A 17,465-nucleotide genomic window follows, 5' to 3' on the forward strand; every position below is an offset into this window, starting at 1 on the left:
ACTGCTTAACTTAGTTTTAAGAAATTTAAATAAAAGTTTAAATAATCAATATGTTTTTCTTTTCACTTATTTCAGGGGTTTTTCTTCATTATATCAGAATGGTTGTATCATCCTGAAATTGTTGAACTTTTTGCACAAAAAAGAAATGAAAATGAATCTTAATTTTAGAAATATAAAACACGCCCATCATAGAAGAGGTGTGTTTAAGTCTTTGTATGTATGATTTTCATTTTAATGCATTTTTGATTTTATAAATACATCTGAACAAAAAACAAAAAACTAAAATACCAACAACATTGACACATTTCCCTTTCCCAAAATTTACACATTTTTAAAATCTTTGATTTTTAGTCAGTAAAATACTGTATTTCGGAGCAAATCATACCGAGAAATATACAGTACTGTGCAAACGTCTTAGGCCACCACCAGCTTTGTTGTTTTAGCAATGTTTTAATGACCATCCATATTTTTTTTCAGTCTCTTTATGATACAACCAGAAAAAATACAGGAAATATGTACACAAATTAAAAAATTTAAATTTAAAAAAACAAAATTGCTTCTTTAAGCAAAAATCTGTATATAGTGTGACCTCCTGGACTTCTTCCATTTTCTCAAAAATGAAATTTCTCATTAAATTTTGAAAAGTTTTCTTGGCCTTTCTTGGTTTAAGAGAGCCTGGTTCCTGCTATTGCTCAAGGGGAGGTCACTAAATACTTGCCACTTTAGCCTATAAAAACTGTTTTTTTCTGATTTTTTTTTTCTTCTGATTTTTTAATACTGCATTCAAATTTACTGTATTTATGGTTATATTCTAATAAAGAGACTGAGAAATAATTATATATAACGGTGGCCTAAGACTTTTGCACAATACTCTGTGTGTGTGTGTGTGTGTGTGTGTGTGTGTGTGTGTGTGTGTGTATTTTTCTTATACATACATACATCCATATAACCATGGTACTACCCCCAGCCTATTTGGGAAAGGTGGTACAGTGTAAAAACACAAATAGCGACTAAAGACCATAAGGATTTTATGTGTTTTTCAGTCACACACATCCACACCTTCTTGTCCTGCAGGTCCGTGGAGAGCTCATAGCTGTCAGAGAGCGCTTTGCAGCGCTTGCTCTCTTCTTCCTCTTGCTTGCGGAGTGCCAGGCTGGCGGGTTGGTGGCGGGTCCGTTGCGCCCAGGCCAGGCTCGCTGGGCTTGAAGGGGCAACAGGAGGCCCCTGAGGGCCGGGAATGTTTCGGATGTTCCCGTAGCGGTCTGAGTTGCCCAGGTATGGGCCCTGACTGCAGGTGCTATCGGAAAAGCTAGCTGTGTCCGTACACTGAGGATCTCCCTCCACACTGAAAAAAAAAAGAGAGACAGAGAGATGGAGAATGAGCTCTAGGTCAACAACTGCCAGAAACGGTCTTATCTGTTGACAAGTTGAGACTAAAACAAGTCTGTAATCTTGGCACTGAAACTGATCAGTGTAGACAAACATATTAGCACACTAACCAACATTAGCATTTCAAATGCCCATATGCAGCCCAGCCAGGACTCAGCCATCTGGCCGGAATACAGGAGAACGAGAGAGGAACAAGAGAAGATGGAGGGAGTGTGAAAGAGGAACAGAGAGAGGGCATGATGCACAGAGAAAGAGACAGAGAGAAACGAAGAGAGAGAAAGAGATGAGATGAAATGGAAAAACAGTGGCATGTGTGGCATACTGTCAACGAAAGAGGCCAGGCATAAAAAATTGTAAGAACTGAGTCATCTGATGATGACTCAGAGAGAAAAAGAGAAAGTGAGAAAGAGAGAAGCACAAAAAAGAATGAAAAAGAGTATAAAGGCAAGTCGGACTTCAGTATCCCCCTCTCTCTGAAGCAGGTGTACTGTACTGTGATGACTCACTTCCTGTTGTAAGCATTACTAAAGAAAACAACATTTTTTATTAAGTTGCTATTTATGCATTTATAATAAATAGATAATTACACATCATTATGTCATACGTTTCTCATTAATCTTTTTTTCTGTATTCTTTAGTCACCTTTTTTTTACTGCCATAACCAGCTTGACCTAATCACAACAAATTAGGGCTGCAACGATTAATCGTGATTAATCATTTGCAAAATAAAAGTCTGTGTTTACGTAAAATATACAGTATGTGTGTGTTCTGTGTATAATAATTATGTATATATAAATAAACACACATTCATGTATATCAGGGGTCTCAAACTCAAATTGGCGGGGGGCCGTTTCTGTGATTGACACCTCATAGGAGGGCCATATTAACATTCAAGTGCAAGAAAGTGCAACATTTTAGAAAATTTACTTTCCTTTGCATTATTTCTCACTTACTTTCATTAGGCCTACTAAAATATTTTTATACCTATACTATAAATATTTTATTTACCATACTAAATGTAAACAGCAGTGTCTCTCTCATTGTTACAGAGTGTAATATAATTATATAATACTACTACTAATATAATACAACTAATATACTAATACAATACTAATAATTGCAATAGTCTGGTGCATCTTCTCACATCCAACAAGGTGCATGGAATAAAAAAATTTGTAATTTAGGAACAAAAACAGCAACACTTGTGGCGTGGAGGTGTCAGAAATAAACAAAAAACTGGAGCTAAATATATCAACTTTATTTTGCTAAAAAATAAAAAACTCTCATTGCTACATACATTATTAGTTTTTAACATCTAGTGGAAGTATTTTCCCATACTTTATGTTAGCTTAAATAACATTAAAATCTTGCACTGATCAACACTGTACAGAACAAATACAATCCCTGAATACATTTACACTCTTCTGTTTCTTGACAGACACTTGGCAGCGCTTGTGCTCACACAGCTGAGACCCATTTGTCCAAGATGCCGTTTGAGCATCTGTAACGTTTAATGGTTGCATCGGACAGGTTGCATGCGTTTTGGTGGTTTAAATCGACGCTCGTGACTTAAAGTCGAGTGCTTTTACTGTAATTTAGGCAAGCGCGCTCATAATAGAAGCGACGCGGTTGAGAGCGCGGCTCATGGTTGCATAGCAACGACAGACGCCACTGGAGCAAAAGCGCATTGGAAAGAAGGAGAATGCGGCGCCGCCGCTTATGTGACGCGATATGTGAATGCCCCTTAGAACGGCGACTTTTTCTTTGCATATCAGACAGTTAGCAACTAGGGAATAATAATAATTTAGTGGGCTGGATTATGTTTTGTTTTTTTAAGATTAGTTGCGGGTCGGGTAGAGGGCGGGCTGTAAATGGCCCGCAGGCCGGCAGTTTGAGACCACTGATGTATATATTTAAGAAAAAAGTTTAATTTATTTAAATTATTTATGTATATGTAATATAAAATATTTATAAATATATATATATTTATAATACATGCATATATTTCTAAACTTTATACCTGTATGTGTGTGTATTTATATATACATAATTGTTATAAACAGAACACACACATATATTACGTAAACACAGACTTTTATTTTGCAACAAATGCCCTACAACAAATAGACAGATTAAACCAGTTGGACTTATAATATAATATAATATATTATATATTTTCACTTTTCAACTTAAATAGTACTTTAATATAAAGACAACTTAGCAAAAATTAAAACAATAATAATAATAATAATAATAATAATATATAATTTTTTTTGTTTGTTTTGTTTTTACTGTTATAGTCTAATGCTGTAGTTCTTATTTTTGTAGCCATAAAACACAAATAAAATAATTTAAGATTGGTTATGGATATTATTTATAATTGTTACGGTTATATTTACTTTTCAACTTCCAATCAGCCAACACTGTAAACCCGGATAAGTAGAATCTACTTAAAAAAACCGAGGTAACTCGTTGCCTTAAAATTTTTAAGTAATGTTAACTTAATAATTTGAGTTCATTTAACTTAAAATGTTTTGTAATATTAATTACTTTGTAGTTATTATACATAGTTTATTTAAGTTCAATGTACTAAGCAAGTTAACTTGCCACCAATCAAAATGCATCCATGCCTCCCATCATGCATTGCTGCATGAATAAATTATGAGCTGAATTGTTTTAGTAATTTTCTTTATTCTCACTATTTAAGTTTTGCTGTTTTTCTGTGACTTTTTAGTAGCTTGTTTTCTAATGTTCAGAGTTGATCTGTTTATCAGAATATGTTGCTTATCAGAGATTGAGCTCTAAATGAGTTCAGTGATTCAGATCGAATAATGATTATGTGAAAACATAATCAACACCACCTGATCATCTTATAACTTCGCTTGTCTGGTTAGTTTTAATGCAGTTAAAACTGCCCAAACAAAATTTAATATTAAAAAGTCAAGGGTCAAGAGCTCAACTAAAACAAACTGATCTCAATGATGGTAACTTAAAAATTGAGAGTTTCTCATTTGGTGAAAAACTACAGTATAAAAAGGTAAATGTTTGGAGAAAATGTCTGTAGAACAGCCAAAACAAATGTTCCAACTGCTCATCAACAGCTCCTTGAATTCACACACACCAGGACAAAATGGCGTCATTACCTGCCGCAAACCAGTGTGAAGGAGGCGTGGTCAGGAGAAAAACTTCATAATTTAAGTGCATTTAACTTACATTTATTAACACATTCAAATACACCCACAAATTAGTAGAATATACTTATATTTTATAAGTAAAGCAACCAAACTTAAATATTTTAAGTATATTGTATTTATATTTTTAAGTTAATATAAAATCTGGGCTAAGAGTGAACCGTTTTTTATTATCAAAACAACTTTGCAATTTGAATAACAATACTATTATTACTACTCCTACTCCTAATTATTATTATTATTATTATTATGTTGCATATTACATTTTTATTTTTGTAGCCTAATGATCATTTAGTATTGTACCAAAAATCACAAATATTCTATTAATTAAAAATCAGACACTTAAAAAGCATATAACATTTAAGGTTCATTATTCTGTTTTTTCCCAGTTGTTTACTCACATGTAGGCGTGGGCCCTGTGCGGGAGTTTATTCTTTCGATGGAAGCGCTTGGCTAAGGGGGTGAACACACACTCACACATGATGTCTGCAGCGGTGTGATAGGGAGCGTGTGTTTGTGTAAGAGCTGCTCTGGGATCAGTTGAATCATGCCAGTGGGTTGATGACTGCATCGACGATCTGTCAATTACTGCAGAGCCGATGCAGTTTACAAGCAGTACAGTAGCAACACACACACATACAGTCTCTCTCTCTCTGTGCGTAGCAAATCTCCTCACACCAGGGGACTGGTAACTACCAACACGGCAACAGCTGAGTATTGCCAGCAACAGCAAAGCTTCAAAACAATCAACTCAACAGCAATCAACTGAAACAATATACCGCTACACACTGTAAGATTCAATGTATGATTATTATACAGCCTACAGTTTCACTATTTATCGTTCCACCAAAAGGCAGCATAGTACTGCCATTTCTCTCTTTCAGTCACACACATGGCAATAAATGTCCTTCAGACTTTGTCTCCTGTCCATCAGGACGTGTATGGTAATGTTTGTCCAGGAATAGTGCAGAGTAGTCCAGCCGTGCAATCCTGCAATGATCAGCATGAGTGACTTTAGATATGTGCATGTACTGTATGTGTATGTGTGTGTTTGCTCATGACGGATATGCAGCTGTGGTAGGATCCCGGTCACATGGTGCATGAGCGTGTGGGCAAACCGTGCTGTCCCCACCTCCCGGGGCAAGTCACACAAAGGCACACGCAAAAACACATCATGGCAGTCCATGTTACAATAATAAATACACTACTGTTCAAAAGTTTAAAGATTTTTTTTATGTTTTTCAATGTATAGTATACTTTTATTTAATGCCATGTCAGCATCTGATGCTTTTTCATTGCAAAAACTCAATTACAAAAATACAAATATCACATATATACAACAAAAACCAAGCAAACAAACAACACAGCAAGAAATATTATACAAGATTTTTTTAAATTAACTTGTTTTTTTGAGCAAAAGCTGAAGGCTGCAAAAGGAAAAACAGCTGAAAAATACACATTGTGTTGCAACTGTATTGTGTTGTCATTCCCCTTGTGGCACGCGCAAGTGACAATTCTCTATCAACCAATCAACATTCTGCAGTGAGTCTAGCTCCACCCTTTTGGTACTGGTACTATTGGTACTATTGTGCTTGGTACCCCAACGGAAGGGTCCCAAAAAAGTGGTACGGTACAGTTCGGAATTAGGGTACCATTCACAACTTTTGACAATGGAAACGGCAAAAATTGCGTACAGCACAGAACTGTACTGATCCGTACTGCTCGGTGGAAACGAGGCATTACAGAACATGCATAGAGTTGGGTCTTCCTTTAACCAAAAATGAATGAGTCAATCTTGTTGTTAAATAATTTCTTATTTCTTAGGCTTCACTTTTTGACTTTCTCTGTGTCTTGGGATTTTTCCATTGTGCACATCATGTACCTACCTAGACAAAACAAGAAGTAGTAGTCCTTGGACATACCGACACTCTCACACACAACCAGAAGTTGAAGACACGCACACATTTACGCACATACATTTCTTATTTGTTATTGTATTTCTTGAAATGCCATACATGGTAAGGTTTGATTCTTAAGTCGTATGATTGAATGCTCAAGCCATCCTGGAGATTGTTGTTTGACCGATGTCTATAAATATGACCCTTCTTCCTGAATAAATCGGAGAATGCTTTGTACCACACTTGATCTGTGTCTGCTTGGTCATTCTCCCGAGATCTCGCGCTGCTGCTGTCATACATCACAGGGGTTGAGGCGCCTGTTTCTTAACTGATGACTGGAATTACAAAATATTCTACCTATTATTGAGATTTTGATCTAACACTTGTATAATGTTTTTAATGAAGTTTCATCAAAAAAGAAAAAAGCGCTCACTAAAGCTGTATTAATGTGATGAAAAAAATCCAGTAAAAACATTAATATTGTGAAGCATTATTTATTCCTGTGATAGCACTCTTAGAGAGTTACTCTTCTGTGTCACATGATCCTTCAGAAATCATTCTTCTATGGTGATTTGGTGCTTAAAAAAAACAACAAAAAACTTATTATCAAGGTTAAAAACAGTTGTGGACAGTTTTATGGAAGTAGTCATACATTTTTTCAGGATTATTTGATGAATAAAACGTTTAAAAGAACAGCATTTATTTGAAATATTTGAAATGAATCTATTGTAACATTATAAATGTTTTTACTGTCATTTTTAAATAATTTAATGCATCCTTGCAGAATAAAAGTATTTATTTCTTTCAAAAACTTTTTTTAAAAGCAAAAAATTGTTTATAAATAAAATACATGTGGAGAAAGAAAATATGGTGGCCACAATATTTAAAAATGTGTTCATATGATTTATTAATTAATAGACATATTTTATTAATTTCTTCCCTCAGTTTTGTTAAATTCTAGCCATGTTTGATTCATTTGTTTCCTCATTTTAGGTAAATCGTGTCCATGTTATATAAATTTGTTCCTTTTGTGGCCATAATATTTTGCATTTTTTCATTTGCAGAGCTCCATAGTTTAACAGCTAAAAGGAAAGATTATTAGTGAATAATGACTTAAATTTTAACTGACTTCAGAAGACTACCGATATAGTGCATGTTGTCATATGGACCATTTTAATTATGCTTTTTTGACATTTTGAAGGCTGACAGCCCGAGTCCTCATTCACCTTCATTGAAAAGAGAGACCACAGTATCATACAGCAAGTCATACTGGTTTGGAACAACATAAGGGTGGGTAAGCAAATTATATTTACATCTGTTCATTCAGCAGACACTTCTAGCTATAATTCTTCGCACTTATATCTGATTTAATACAGGACATCAGAAGAAGATAAGGAACCCTTTCTGAAGCTTAAACTGTAATGAGAGCAAAACATGCATGTGTATTAGTTGTGTGTGTACACATGTATTTTCATGAAATCAAACGTGGGCAGATGCTGACAGAAAGGAATATTTCCGTGCGAGTCAGTGAATGGCTGTTAATTGAAAGTGTCACTCAGACCGCTACATGCGTTAGTGTAACCTGTTAAAGAAAACGTGTGGTTCTGCAAATATTAGCTCAAAATTGCCACCAGAACACTTTCAACACACTATAATTTATTACACGCTAATCTTGCATACATTAAAATACAGATAATAGGCAATCTGGGATTATAATTTTGTCAGGTGCCTCAGTAACAAAATACAGTACCTCACCTTCTACCACTAGACAGAAGTGCATGGGCCAATCAAAACAGATTTTTAAATACATAATACTCACAATAATACAAGTAATTCTACACAAATATACACGACTCAGCAGACATCAGTACAGCTTTAGCTTGCTCTATAAAACCAATAAGTAATAAAGAGCAGCACCATTAACTTGATCTAAAAGAGCCATTTGCTTTTCAATAGAATGATCTTGCATTATGCTAATGTCACTATATAACTATACCATCTGCCTTTATATAGTGGTGCACTTTAAAATTGTCACTGCAATCAATGTGTCATGATTTTTTAGTGATTGACATGCATTATTATGTTTAAAAGTCTTTCCACAATAACCTCTAAAACATTTCATGCAACCCCACAAGAATCTAAAAAAGCTGTTAGAAAAAGCTAAAAAAAACTAGCAAACAAAAAGCAGACTGACAGATAAACAGAGAGTGCGCCATTGATCTTTAAAGGATTATTGAATTGTTTCCTCAGCTAGTTCTGTGTAAATCTATACCAATTTATGTGTCACTGTGATCTCACCACAAACCACAAGCAATCCACAACGAATATCAAATATACACAATCGGAAAGTAATCAGAAACTTTAACTCTACAGATTACACTATCGGTGGCCCATGTTTTGTGGCTGTAGTACCAATGGAGACTCGTTTCAATTAATTTCAATAGCTAACACCACAGTACTCAGAGCACAAAAATACATAGCAAAAACAATTTGTTATATATTTTTGATAATATAAACTTATTTATAATTCTTTCACCTCTTCCACCATCTTACATTGACTTTTCACAGAGCTCATTGCAAAGCATTATAGAATTGCCTTCTCTACAAATAATACATGTGATGCTGCCTTAGAATTTGGCCTTAACAAGGTAGGAGGCAGTATAATTAAGCTGCCTACTTTCTGGAACAGCCATGTAATGTCTTAAAATGCTACCTCCGTAGGCAGCACACTAGGTTTTGAAAGTAGAGCTTTTATCTTTGCTACAAGGGCTGGTGTTACACAGCTCAGAACAATTTTATTATCAATTTTATCAATTTTCATAATCATGTTAAATTAGTTCAGGCTCAGAATTACAGTAATTCCACCGTATCAGTCTAGTATCAGTAGCCTTGAGTTGGGAGTGATTTTGTCTGTGAGATCTTCAATAAGGGTGCAGTGAAAAAGGTATTGAACTCATCTTTGTAGTTTGTGTTATAAAGCACATAAAACAGAAAACCATCAAATTCACATCATTCACATGTTCACTATTGTTCAAAGGTTTGGGGTTGGTACCATTTTTTAAAGAAATGAATACTTTTATTCAGCAAGGATGCATTAAATTGATTGAAAATTATAGTAAAGTCTTTTATAATGTAACAGACGAGTTCTACTTCAAATAAATGCTGTTTTTTTTTTACTTTCTATTCATCAAAGAATATTGAAAAATGAGTCACAAGTCATCTGAAGCCATATGATAAAACATATGATGAAATGTTGGTATTCACAGAAAATATTCATGTCCATCTGTTATGACACACATTTTTCTTTGTCTGCCAGAAGCATAGTTATTCATATGATTTAAAGAGCCATATACAAATAAATATGAATGGTAAAGAGAATTAAAGGAATAGTTCACCCAAAAATGAAAATTTTATCAATTACTCATGTCATTAAAAACCTGTATGACTATATTTCTTCTGTGGAACACAAAAGAATAGTGGTGGTTTTTGTTCATATAATGAATTTCCTTTAAATAACCATGTTTTATGTTCCACAGAAGAATGGAAGTCATACAGAGAAAATGGCAGAATTTTCATTTTAAGAGCTACAGTGTAGGTTAGAGGTCTGCACGGGCTTTAAACTAAAGCCTGAACCCAACCCATACCCAAGATCGTTTGACCCGACTCGAACGGTACTGTTAAAGTTTAACCCGAACCCGAACTGAACCCGAAATCCGTCGCTAAAAGGATGTACCATTCTTGAGCTATTTATTGGTTGAATGACAAGATCATATCGTGCAACATTTAAATAGACAGAAACATCAGGCTAAGTAGTAGAAAAGACGCAGAGAGGCCATTTGACATGCTATCACGCTTCATTTTTATTTATATAGTTTGCACTCAGTCATGTAGCCTATCACATCGTACAATGTTTTAAACATTTAAATACACATATAAACATTTTTTAAAAATACAAAATGTGTATGATGTAGTGTTTTAGGTGATAGAAGCCTGCTCTTGACAAAGCTGATTTCTGAGAGACGCAAGAGAAACACGGCTATTTGATTTACGAACGCGCTTGGCTCATTTCATTTATAGAGTTTACACTTATTTGTCTAAATATACATATCAAATGATGTAGTATTTTACAGTAGACCTACAACCTCTTGACAAAACTCTGATTTCGGGGACAGAGACGGCAGTGCGGTTATTTGATTTGTGGCTACTCTCAGTTTACAGTCGTTCACTTTGCACACACATTATTGTGTAGTAATTTTAGTGGCTTGTGTATAATTGTGCTATCCCCTGTTATTCAGTAGAATTCGTTGTGCTGCTTTCCCTGCATCAATTGGCACAAGTTTTCCCTCAGTAATTGTTTGCCTTATCGCACTCAAAGTCAGAGGTTTGAGTGTCGTGCACCGAAAGAGTGCGCAAGAGCGGGATCACATGCGCAAAACAGTTAATATGTGAATTATAAATGTGCTCCCACTCTCTCCCGCTCTTTTGAGCTCAACACAGAAGACGCCGGCATGCAATACTTGTATAATAGCCTATATAGTTTATCTCAGTTACAGACCTGAACCCGAAGCTATTCATAAAACCTTAACCCTTAACCTCGACCCGAGCCCAACGGGCCCCGAAGAACTCGCGGGTCAGCACCGCAGGTTGCAGACCTCTAGTGTAGGTGACATTTCAAAATAAAAGAGGATGATTGTACTGTGTCAAATTTAATTTTTCAGTGTACTAGTTCTTTAAATCTGATGCTGACAGTTGTATTGCACCTTTAAAATTGGATGCTGAATTTAGACTTAATTCACACTCAAAGGCACATGGTTTTCCTCCTGAAACGGAAAGTTAACATACAGTCTCTGAGTCATCTGTCTCCTTGAGAGTACTGCATGTGCAGCTCTGCTGTCATGCAGGTAAAGGTGTGAGACAGTGAGAATGTGTCATTGCAGGATGTTAAAGAGGCCATATTATGCCCCTTTGTAAAGTCTTGTTTTTGGGGTCTACTAGAAAAGGTTTTCATGCTTGAATGTTCTAAAAACTTATTTTAATGCCCTACATGTCAGAAAGCTATCCACGAGGCTGTCAGCTCCGACATAACCATGAGTTTCAACACACTCTGGATATGAATGAATAAATGCAATGTGAATTTCAAATATTTATACTACGATATGATATTATAGAATAACATACAAGATTACTTGCTTAGATGTCCAAATATGACAATGTTACCATTTCTAGAGTGAATCATAGAGCATTGGAAGCTTTCATTTTGCACACTCAGCAAACAACAAATCTTCATGCAGTGAGCATCAGAAGCCAAAGAGAGTGTACGTCATTTCTGCACTCCCTCAAAATGCAGTGTTTGGCAGTCACAGTGCACTTCCTGTTTAAAGCTACAGGCCAGAACTGCTAAAGAGCCCAGGGGAATCATCTCTGCGTTCATTACTAAAGGCTCAGCTTGAGAACGCACTGTTTGGGAATAAGACTGCTGCCTGTCACGACACAGAGCGCTGTATAGTCTTGCTTTTTTGTACAACCTCAAGCAGCCTGTCATTTACACCAAACCGGATCACAGCTTCAGCAGCACAGAAGACAGAAACACTGAGTGACGACATGAACGTTTTAGGCTTAAAATAGCAGGACTGCTGAAAATACAAAGTAACACACTACACTGAACTCCACAAATCAGTCTGAACAAGATGAATGTTCAAGGAAGAAAAATACTGACATAATTTAGTGTTTAAATATAGACAGTAGGCAAATAATCTGGGGCCCTGTTTACACCTGGTATTAAGATGCATTTTGGTCAATCGGATCACAAGTAGATGAGGGAGACACATTTCCATTTACACCTTGTATTTTAATCCGTCTCTTTTGTCCACGTTCAACCACTTCTGTCCTGATTTCTTTAAGGGGAGGGTCTATGGGTGGGTAAATGTATGTTTGTTCCAGATCTTTCGACTAATGGACAAAATAAACTTGCGCAATTAACATATGAACGTGCCCAGAAATGACGGAAAAACATACGGAGAGCATCAGCTTTCGTTTCTGCTCTGATAGCCGCAAGACCATGCCGAAGTTAGTTCGAAATCAGGATTGGTGAGAGAACATTGTGCTTGGTACATTTTTCGTCTTCAAACTAAACTTGGGTCTTTAGCCGGCAAAGTTTAAATCCTGTCTGGCTAGTTCTCATTATGTTTAGCATTAAGTAAGTTTTCGACAACCTCTAGAAGTGGTCGAAGGTGGACAAGCTCAAAACGTTTTAGACCCCATTTACACCTGTTTTTAGCGTCATCTACTTGTGATTTGATCAACCAAAACGCACCTTAATAACAGGTGTAAAAATGGCCTGACTATCTCAAAAAGAACCAGGTATAATGGATTGAGTTGATCCAAATATATTAAATAATGTATACATTTATAACCTATACATTTACAAATAAATTATTTAGACAAAAAAAAAGTAAAAACTAAATTTTAAATATATTTATACAAAAATGTTCAATTCAAGCATGTCTGCAAAAGGACTCAAATGAATCAGTCAATTGTTTCTGCACAGGTTGATTCACATGAACCACTTGAACGAACCACTTAAATAATATTATTCTCAATCCCAATATTACTTGAAGAAGAGAGGTCAATATAGTCCACGTTTCATGTTAATGAAAGACTTCAACACACTGCTCTCACCAAGTTAACTTAGCAACATGAGAAGAAAGCTTTCTATCCATATTTTTAGACATGCTAGAAAGATAAGCCATGCCAATTATTCACTGAGGTGCCATGCTGAGTAGCCTAACTTTTTTAGTCAGCTGACTCAGTCTCTTTCTGTGACAGGGCTTACAAGCTTCTCACTGCTATATGGTAACTAAATGTCATTTCATATTTTCAGACCTGTGTTTGGAATGAGTGTGATGCAGTAGAGACATACACACTGACAAAAATCTGTACATGTAAACACAGTAACATGATGGATAAAAACAAACTTTACGCAGAGCTAAAACAAAAATATAGTTAGAAGGAAAAACTGAATTAGTGTGAGTAAAGATAAAGCAGATAAAAATTGTGACTGTGGCTCAAATACAATGCATTAAACAGATAGGAAATGACCAGGGCTAATAGTACAGCAGGATACATAGCCCGGGGTTAGACAGAGAAAGAGAGGGTGAGAGAAAGGTCAAAGCTCAGAAGAAATCTTTAGCATTTTTGAACTCATATACCACTCAAAGGCTGTAACCACTATACTCAATTAGGGGTGGGTGATATGACCAAAATCTTATTTCACGGTATGAGTAATTTTATTTCACGACAATAATAAATATCACAATATAGGTATTTTTACTTTAAATACAATTTTGATACCAAGAAAAAGCTCTTAAGCTTACTGAAGACAAGTAAACAGTCAGTGATAAAATAAGAACAAAGAAACTAATTACAAGCAATAAGACAAACTATAATAGAACATACACAAATAAAATAGACCTACCTGAAAAACTAGCAACACTAGAATATGAAATACTACATAAAACTGTATAAAGTAATCAAATGTTTAAAAAAAACACTGCATAGTTTTCACTATGCAAATTAAATATACATTTATTCTCATTAAAGTTACAAAAGTGATTCAGTCAAGAACAGTGAAAGATTTTCTCTTTTTTGTGTTTGATTAACATTAATGACAGACAGCAGGGTTTATTAGGCTGCTGTCACTTTAAGAGCGAATGTGCAGACCCAATATACTGTTACACATGCGTTTTCTTTCTCAACTGTTTACATTCACTTAAAACATAATTGAATGAGTTCACGTGGATACTTGCAAAGACGGGCATTTTGACACATAAGAGTGTGTATTTGACTGTTCAAGCCCAATAAGGCGGCAAAAAGAACTCAGTTTACTACTCGTACGCTCTATGAGCAGCAGCTTAAAGGATTAGTTCACTTTAGAATTAAAATTTCCTGATAATGTACTCACCCCCATGTCATCCAAGATGTTTATGTCTTTCTTTCTTCAGTCAAAAAGAAATTAAGGTTTTTGAGGAAATCATTCCAGGATTTTTCTGCATACAATTTACTTCACTGAGGTACAACAGGTTGAAGGTCCAAATTGCAGTTTCATTGTAGTTTCAAAGGGCCGTTTGAATCTGCATTAAAACTGCAATTTGGACCTTAAACCCATTGGTAGTTGAGGTTGAAGTCCCGTTGAAGTCCATATGAAGAAAAATCCTGGAATCTTTTCCTCAAAAACAATTTCTTTTTGACTGAAGAATGAAAGACATAAACATCATGACATGGGGGTGAGTACATTATCAGGAAATTTTAATACTGAAGTGAACTAATCCTTTAAGAATTATGAGTTCTCTTTCACTGCTTAATGCATGTCAACCGCGATTCTTAAACATGCATTCAAATGATAAGCTTTCATGACGGCGCAGCACAGCAACGTCATGTGAGCGCACCTGCAATAGAGACGATAGTTCAAAATCTCTACCAGTTGACAACTTTCTACAGATTTATTGTGTCTACTACTGGTCTAATGCCCACCTCTATGCTCAATGTTCAAAAGTTCAAGATAAAAGTATGCTCAATGATTTAATATAGCATTAAAGGGATAGTTCACCCAAAAATGAAAATTCTGTCATCACTTACTCACTCTCAAGTTCCAAACCTGTATGAATTTCTTTGTTCTGCTGAACACAAAGGAATATATTTGGAAGAATCTCAGTAACCAAACAGATCTCAACCCTCATTGACTAGTATTTATTTTTCCTACTACAGTAGTAAATAGGGGGCGAGGTCTGTTTGGTTACTGATATTCTTCCGAAAAACCTTCCTTTGTGTTCAGCAGAACAAAGAAATTCATACAGGTTTGGAACTACTTGAGGGTGAGTAAATGATAACAGAATTTTCATTTTTGGGTGAACTATCCCTTTAAACTGGAAAACAGTTGGTCCGATTATGAATCTGAAGGCCTTGCACAGGAATAACAGCCTGCTCGTCTAGTTACATTCACTTACTATCATGCAACAAGAGTGATGAGGCACTTAATAAATAATTCCTTATTGCAATGGATGACAGTCCTCCAGAACCTTCCATCATGACGCCGACAGTGAGGGTATAAAAAAAAAAAAAAAACTACAAGACCAACTTGCTGGCAGAACACTTGCTGAAGAACAGCGATTCCCTCTCACATACTCAGTCTCTCGCTTCCTCTTTGACAGTGTTGTAACTCTCAGCAGCCTGTAAAACAGCTGAAATCTCTCCAGCACTGTTTAAAACCTTCAGACGAGAGGACTAACGGATTCAGAAGACCCCCCACCAGCTGAAAAATAGAGAGAGAGAGAGAGAGAGAGAGAGAGAGAGAGAGAGAGAGAGAGAGAGAGAGCCTAGAGAGAACACCACAGCCTTTTTCTGCACAATGTACTAAAGAGTTTTATCATGCTTTTTTGACAGGACTCAAATCTGAATGCTGTATCCGATCCTTCATAGTGCCAGTGTAAGAACATGAGGTTTGAAGCATTATGGAACAGAGCATGTTCCTTCAGCCAAGGGCGTTTTATGAAGAAGCAACGGAGGCAGCACCTCCCCAAAATTTGGAAGAGAAAATAATTGACAGTACAATAATAAAACAAAAATGACGAAAAATGCTACGACTGGCTAATAAACCTGTCAATGTGAGAATACCTGCCTCTCATGTTCACAGATGGTCCCTAAATCAGACATACTAGCGTAAATGAATAAAATAATTACAGAGTAAACATCTCTGATATCACCACTTTACATTACATTAGAGTGAATATGAACTTAAAAGTAATATGTAAGATTTTTGGATTAAAATATCCAAAAAACACTAAAACAAAATATTTGTTGACTTGTGTGCTTACATTATCCCAAAAGTTTCCAACAACATTTAAACCCAGAGAACGCCCATGTCATTTTGTCACCTGTAAATGACGTTAAATGTAAATTTAAATGTAAAGAAGCGGCAGCAGCCGTCTGTGGCATATAAGCATAATAAAAAGGCAAAATGTCCCTCTCGGCCCCTTGCTTCATACCAGAGAAATGATAATAAAACTTTAATACATTAGCTCATCCTTGATTTCTGTGCGTCGGATTGCTTTCCATCAGCTGTGGAGGTGAAGACAACAACTCCCATGATTCCACGCTCATTCACGGCATCATCAAGCTACCATTGTTATTGTTTTGAATAAGCGACCTCTAGCGACGAAACTTACATACTCTGCTTTCGAAATGACTGATTTTCCGTCATTTCAAATTAAAGTGAGACCATTATGACACATGCAGTTTTTACAGTGGATAATGTTGACTAATAATGGTCCAAAAAAGGTGACTCTTAAAATAGCCAAACACAAATTATTTTTAAAACGCTTACTGTAAACCTATAGTAGTTAATTTGAAGAAATATTTAAAAAAAAAAAGTTTACAAACTTGAATTTACTAAAAAAAGATGCTAATATAAACATAAAAATATACATTGAAAATCTAAATTAACAGGTTATTAAATTCACAAATGTTTAATAATCACTGAATCAATACAAATACGCTTATTTATACCAACAAAACGTGTTAAATCAGGTAGAAATAGCCCTTTATGCTACCATTGTTACAGTGGAGTATTGTGTTCTTGTTAATCGTGTAAAATGGACTCCAGAAACTGTGTAAAAATCAAATGAGAATGTTTATTGTTAGTCTAGTGTAAATCAACCAACCAACCAACCAACCAACCAAACAGACCAGGGACTCTGCTTCCTCATTTCAAAAGACCACCACAGATCATCACCTTTAGTGTGTTCAAACAGGTTATACCAAATCCAAAGGACTACAGAAGCTTCAGAAATATCATTGGACTGTAAAATATTTGAATATACAACAGTCATGTCAATATGTACAGTACAGCACTCATAAAACAGGAAAAAATGATTCAAGCGTGAGTCAGTTTTACACTTGTTTTCAAATGAGGGTAATCCTGTGTTGAGGGAAC

At 35.5% G+C, this 17,465-nt stretch overlaps 1 protein-coding gene across 3 annotated transcripts in view; it reads right to left on the reverse strand.

The window, feature by feature from the left end:
* Window positions 1–17,465, reverse strand: part of LOC137026360 (IQ motif and SEC7 domain-containing protein 1) — a 94,522-nt gene that overhangs the window by 18,270 nt on the left and 58,787 nt on the right. For 2 of the 3 annotated variants that reach the window (XM_067393670.1, XM_067393669.1), the window contains one exon: window positions 1,060–1,345. In XM_067393670.1, the coding sequence (XP_067249771.1) occupies window positions 1,060–1,345 (286 nt within the window). Of the gene's footprint in view, window positions 1–1,059; window positions 1,346–4,981; window positions 5,188–17,465 lie in introns of those variants that run through there. The other variant, XM_067393671.1, reaches the window with a different exon arrangement.

This window comes from Chanodichthys erythropterus, chromosome 9, assembly GCF_024489055.1.
Source record: "Chanodichthys erythropterus isolate Z2021 chromosome 9, ASM2448905v1, whole genome shotgun sequence".
NCBI classification, from domain to species: domain Eukaryota; kingdom Metazoa; phylum Chordata; class Actinopteri; order Cypriniformes; family Xenocyprididae; genus Chanodichthys; species Chanodichthys erythropterus.